This window comes from Colobus angolensis, unplaced genomic scaffold (assembly GCF_000951035.1).
Source record: "Colobus angolensis palliatus isolate OR3802 unplaced genomic scaffold, Cang.pa_1.0 Scaffold214, whole genome shotgun sequence".
In the NCBI taxonomy this organism is placed as follows: Eukaryota; Metazoa; Chordata; class Mammalia; order Primates; family Cercopithecidae; genus Colobus; species Colobus angolensis.
In genome coordinates, this window is record NW_012115311.1 from 1,247,313 (window position 1) to 1,253,700 (window position 6,388).

Sequence of the window (6,388 nt, forward strand, 5' to 3'; positions counted from 1 at the left end):
AATGTTTTTGTTTTTTTTTCTCCTTCACTCCTGAAGCTCAGTTTGGAAGGATATGAATCTTTTGATTATAATTTATTTTCTTTAAGAATTCTGAAAATAGGCCCCCCAATCTCTCCTGGCTTGTAAGGTTTCTGCTGAGAAGTCTGCTCTTATCCTGATGGGGCTCCCTTTGTATGTGAACTGGCGTTTTTCTCTAGCGCCTTTAGGATTTTTTCTTTTTTTTTTTTTTTTATGTTGAAAAGATATATATATTTAGAATTAGGCAGCTGGACTCAGTTTAGATGATCCCAATTTTGTTGGCAACATCCAAAGCGTCATAATCAGGAGCTAGTCGAACATATGCCTTTTTCTCTCCATCAGGCCGAATCAGGGTGTTGACCTTGGCCACATCAATGTCATAGAGCTTCTTCACAGCCTGTTTAATTTGGTGCTTGTTGGCTTTAACATCCACAATGAACACAAGTGTGTTGTTGTCTTCTATTTTCTTCATGGCAGACTCAGTGGTCAGCGGAAACTTGATGATAGCATAGTGGTCAAGCTTGTTTCTCCTGGGGGCGCTCTTCCGAGGATATTTGGGCTGCCTCCGAAGTCGCAGTGTCTTGGGCCGCCGGAAGGTGGGTGACGTGCGGATCTTCTTTTTTTTGTGGCTGTGTACACCTTTCAACACTGCTTTCTTGGCCTTTAAAGCCTTCGCTTTGGCTTCGGCTTTAGGAGGGGCAGGAGCTTCCTTCTTCGCTTTCGGCGCCATCTTGTGAAAAGGAGGATTTTTTCTTTAATGGTGACCTTGGACAGTCTGGTGAGTATATGCCTTGGTAACGTTCATTTTTTTATAGTATCTTGCAGGTGCTCTCTGGCTTTATTGTACCTAGAGGTCTACCTTTCTAGCAAGAGTCAATAAATTTTCTTGAATTATTCCATCAAATATGTTTTCCAGGTTGTTTTCTTTTTCTCCTTCTCTCTAGGGAATGCCAGTAATTTGTAGGTTTGATCACTTTACATAATCTCATATCTCTGAAATGCTTTCTTCACTTTTTAAAAATCTTTTTCTTTATTTTTGTCTGACTGCATTAGTTCAAAAGATCAGTTTTCAAGCTCTGAAATTATGTTTTCTACATGGTCCAGTCTATTGATAAAGCTTTCAATTGTATTTTGAAATTCCTTGAGTTTTTTTAATTCCAGAAGTTCTGATTAATTTCTTATTAAGATGTTTATCTCTTCCTTCATTTCCTGGGTTGATTTTGAAGTTTCTTTTTGTTGATTTCAACCTTGAATCTCATTGCGCTTTCTTGCAACCCATGCTTTGAATTCTTTGTCATTTCTGAGTTTTCATTTTGGTAGAAAGCATTGCCAGAGAGCTAGTGTGATCCTTTGGTGGTGTCACTACATTCAGATTTCTCATGGTGCCAGAATTCTTGCACTGGTCCTTCTCATCTGGAGATGCTAGCACTTCTAGTTTTTGTAATTATTTTTCTTTGAGTAGAATTTTTTTCTTTCCTTTCCTATGATGATATTATTATTATTATTTCTTCTTCTTCCTCGTTCTCCTCCTCCTCCTTCTTCTCCTCCTTTCTTCTTCTTCTTTCCCTTTCCCTCCTCCCTAGGGGGTGTGACTGTAGAGCATGCTAGATGGCATCTTTTGGCTTTGCTTCTGTAGCCCCATGCACTTCTGTCTGCAGGTTTTATACTGGGTGTGTGGTTTGACCTACAAGCCAGAAGATGGCACCATGGGTAAGAGCTGGCTGTGGCCAGTGCTGCTGGCTGTATACTTGATCCTTGTTTATGGAGAGGAGCTTTCTGTTGCCTCAGGCAACGGGCTGATTCCCAGAGTATACATTAATCTGAGCTCCCTCCTCAGCCTTAGGGGTAGGGGCGTTGGGGCTACAACATGGGTGGAGCCAGATGGGGAAGGTCCCCCAATGTTGTCCTGCTCTCAGTTCAGATTTGGGAAAATGCCTGCAGCTTTTCCATGTGTCTTTCCCTCACAAAGTCTCCAACTCTCTCCTCAAATTAGTTCTAGGGCTTGGGAGAAGCCCCAGGTTGCTTGAATCCCCGGGTTGCTTGAATCCCCAGTGGAAAGGTAAGACAGAAGGATGTTGCCTGCCTCTCTCACATACTGAGGCTTCACTCTCTTTTATCAGTCTAATGCTGTAATGAGGGCTGTTTGGGCTGCACTGTCCTCCCCAGGATCTGGGGTGTCCTTCATAATTCCAGGGAATTACCATTTTCTTTCTTGAATTAAAGCTCACAGAGTTTATCTTTATGTACTAGCTTGCTATTTCCAAATGACTGAGGCACGCTAAAAGCCTGTAATCTGCCATCTTGGAAAAAAAATCCTTCCATTCTTAAGAGAAATGGCACTTGGTGTTGATACATGGTGTTTCTACATTGCTGAATTCATTTTGAAAATATGTATATTTTTAAATCTACATTCATGTGTATAGACTGGTATAAAGTTATCTTTTCTTCTTCTATATTTGTGCAAGTTTGGAATCAGTTATATTAGTGTACTAAACGAGTTGACTAAAGGAATTTTTTTTTACTATTATCCAAAAAAATTTATAAACACATGAATTATTGCTTTCTTATAGATTTGGTAAAAACCTCATCATGTCCTTTTGTAGAGAGGTGGTGAGAAATATTTTTACTGTAAATGTAATTTGCATATTTTTAACCTGTGAGGTGGAGGTTGCAGTGAACTGAGATTGTGCCACTGCACTTCGACCTGGGTGACACAGCAAGACTCTGTCTCAAAAAAAGAAACAAAATCAATTTAAAATGAACTCCTTGAATATTTTTGAGCGTGTTTTTATACCACGTATGTTCCTTGAACTAACTTCTCTTCTAGAAAGAACTGGAACTGTGGTTTGTGCCTTCCTTATTGCCTCTGAACTATTTTTAACTGCAAAGGTATGAAAGATGTTACTACAAACTTTGTCTTATGATGACTGAGTTTGCTAGTTCTGAAACATCACTGGTAGGATGTTAAGATGATTTAGTCATGGTGCTTAGTGAAACTAATTGGAGAAGCAGTTTTTAGAAAGCCTGTTTTTGATACTTTCTTATTTAACATGCAGTAGTTAGTAGCTGACTTAAGAATCTCTTTGGGCCAAGACTAGAGTAAGGTCAAGGAAGTGCAAAATTTAAGGAAATGCTAAAAATTGCAATAACTAAAATAAATAATTTTTAATGCAATATTTTAACAATAAAAATTAATGCAAAAATCTATGATGTATATAATATCAACATTTTAAATAAAGACAAGACCTGATGGGGCAGGATTAAGGTGAGGGGAGTAAAGCCATGTTACACAGATACAAAAACATTCAGTAATCATAGTGCTTCCCTCACCTCACCTGGCCCTGCTCTTACTCCTGCTAGTACCATAGTTACCAGTGAGTCTTTGTTCTTAGAGCTCCCAAGATGGTGGCAGCCCACTCCCAAGATGGTGGCGGGCCACTCCCAAGATGGCAGCAAGCCTTTTTTCTCTGACTTGGGGTTCTTGGCCTCACGGATTTCAAGTAATGGAGCCTTGGGCTATGCAGTGAGTGTTATAGCTCTATTAGAAGCCGTGGGTCACAGAGAACCATGGAACCCAGTGACTAGTGTTCAGCTCGATTAGGACGAACCCGGGCACTTAGCCACGCAGGAACAATGGTGAGCCTCTAGCCCAATCAGGAGCAGCAATGGGCGCCTTGATGGATCAGAAGTGCAGAGGACACCCTGCCAGATCCAGAGGGGTGGAAGTCAGCAGTGGGTCTGAGACGGGGCGATCAGCAGTGGTGGATGGTGAGTGGTGGATGGTGAGTGAAAGTTCAGCTCAAGCCGGAACAAACACGAACCAGAAGAGTGTGCAGTTGCAAGATTTAATAGAGTGAAAACAGAGCTCCCATACAATGGGAGGTGACCCAAAGGGGGTTGCCACTGCTGGCTCGAATGCCTGGGTTTCTATCCCGATCATTGTCCCTCCCGCTGTGCTCTCAGGGGATAGATGATTGACTATTTCTTTACCTCCAGCTTTTAGTCTAATTGTTATTTTAGTGAGCTCCCTTTACTACCTGATGGGTTGGGTGTGAGCTGAGTTACCAGCCCCATGTTTAAAGGTGGGCGCTGTCACCTTCCCCAGCTAGGCTTAGGAATTCTTAGTCAACTTAGGAAATCCAGCTAGTCCAGTCCTGTCTCTCACCATGACTTCTTCCTTCCTCGTGAGAATATTATCAGGCTTAATTAGATAAATTCTCCAAAGAGCCTTGACCATCCTCACAACTCTTAGATAGATAAAAGCAACATTTTGCAACTCAAAGCATCCCCTGAATGTAAATATCTTTGCTTAGTCAATACATGTGGAGTCTGACCCCTAGAAATTTCAGGTAAGACAAGGTGGCCTGTTTCCACTAAAGTAGAGTTCTCGGTCATGTTTCTTTCTGTCATTTTCTTGCTGAGATGCTACCATTCCAGCAGCTCCGCTCGAGTTGTTTGGCCTACAGTCTCGGGAAGAGATGGTGGTTATGCGCAATGCCCAGCACTCCAATTCCACCACCTTTGGTTTTTCTAATTTGAGACACAGATTTTGAAAATGGATTATTTTCAAGCTATGGATCATGACTTATCAGTGAGTTGTAAAATAAAGTGACTGGGTTGTGACTAACATCTTTTAAAAATAAAAGGGAATAGAGCAGAATGGAAAATATCAAAAGGTTTAAGTATTGGGTGTGTGTGTGTGTGTGTGTGTGTGTGTGTGTGTGTGTCTCCTAGGTTTATTAATGTGGATTGCAGCTTAAAAAACAAAAGTTTTGAAAGTCATTGACAGCCATTGATCCAGAGCCCTAGAGTGAGAACCAGGGACTTGCCTCTAACAGGCTGCAGCATCTCCATGGCAGATTGCTTGGTTTTCTTTTGGTCTCAGTGTTCTCATTTGTAATATGGAAAGAAGGGTTGGACCAAGTGATTTCTAAGGTCTTTCCAGCTCTAAAAGTTTGTGAATTTATGAATCCTTGAATGAGATAAGTCCTTGATGTGGCTTTGTTGAATTTGTTATTTTGGGTAGCTCTGCCCAAAGATCACTGCGGCCGGGAACGGTGGCTCATGCCTGTAATCACAGCACTTTGGGAGGCTGAGGCAGGCGGATCTCTTGAGGTCAGAAGTTCGAGAGCAGCCTGGCCAACACGACGAAATCTCTATCTCTATTAATAATATAAAAAATTACCTGGGCATGGTGGTAGTCCCAGCTACTCAGGAGACTGAGGCAATAAAATCACTTGAACCTGGGAGGCAGAGGTTGTAGTGAGCTAAGATCCTACCACCACATTCCAGCCTGGGTGACAGAGCAAGAATCTACCAAAAAAAAAAAAAAAAAAGCACTGACTTTAGGAAAGAAGGTGGCCATAGAAACACTAAGGGTACCTAATATATGAAAGGAAAGAGTGTAGATGAACCATGGTTGGATTAGACCCTTTTTTGTAGGAAAGCCTGTATTATTTTGGAGAAAGGCGAACAGATAAAACCAACAGCACTGAATTTCAGGGAGTAGAAATTCCTTCTCAGGTGAGTTTTCCTTTTTAAAAGGGGAGTTTTTTTTAGGAGAGTGGGTTAAGATTGCCACCTGTTAATTTGGTGATCAGGCAGCAGCATTTGGGCACCCTGTGACAGGCCTCTGTCCCTACCTGAGGCTGAGGGCCATGCTTCCCACCCACGGGCTGGGGGCTCTGGCTTCTCCTCAGAGCATCCTGAATTCTATTCTCTATTGGTTATTGTTTACAGAGCTTAGGAGCTGATTATTTTCCCAAAGTAGGAAGGTCTAATACCTAAGGCTCCAGGACCCTGAAGTTTATCTAAAATCACCAGCCTTTGATTTCAATATAAAAAAGATCCAAGTCTTTCACAAACCCTTACTCGGGCAATTCAACCTTGCAGAACATCACAAAGACTGTTTTGGGTGACTCCTGTGTGTGTGTGTGTGTGTGTGTGTGTGTGCGCGCGCGTGCGTGTGCGTGTCTTTTCTGTGTGTTGTGGGGGAGGTGTATGTTAAAAGAGAAAGTAAAGGGGAAATAAACTTTTCAAAAACTCTTTATATACCAGACAGTATTGCACTTTTACATATCTCATTTAATGCCTGTAACACCTATGTGAAATATACACTGTTACTCTATTTTTTAAAAAACATTTGTTGGCTGGGCACGGTGGCTCATGCCTGTAATCCCAACAGTTTGGGAGGCCGAGGTGGGGTGAATCATGAGGTCAGGAGTTTGAGACCATCCTGGCCAACATGGTGAAACCCTGTCTCTACTGAAAATACAAAAATTAGCTGGGCGTAGTGGCGGGTGCCTGTAATCCCAGCTACTCAGGAGGCTGAGGCAGGAGAATCCCTTGAACCCAGGAGGCAGAGGTTGCA

The 6,388-nt window shown here is 42.0% G+C and overlaps 1 protein-coding gene across 1 annotated transcript; it reads right to left on the reverse strand.

The window, feature by feature from the left end:
- Positions 1 to 248: 248 nt before the first annotated feature.
- Positions 249 to 748, reverse strand: LOC105512513 (60S ribosomal protein L23a). Its single transcript, XM_011942973.1, has one exon. It carries the CDS (start codon positions 746 to 748, stop codon positions 278 to 280), a length of 471 nt encoding a protein of 156 aa, XP_011798363.1. The 3' UTR covers positions 249 to 277.
- Positions 749 to 6,388: the final 5,640 nt, after the last annotated feature.

Bases quoted from the DNA above. Each gene is read 5' to 3' on its own strand.
- LOC105512513 (XM_011942973.1), bottom strand. From the start codon at position 748: ATGGCGCCGAAAGCGAAGAAGGAAGCTCCTGCCCCTCCTAAAGCCGAA.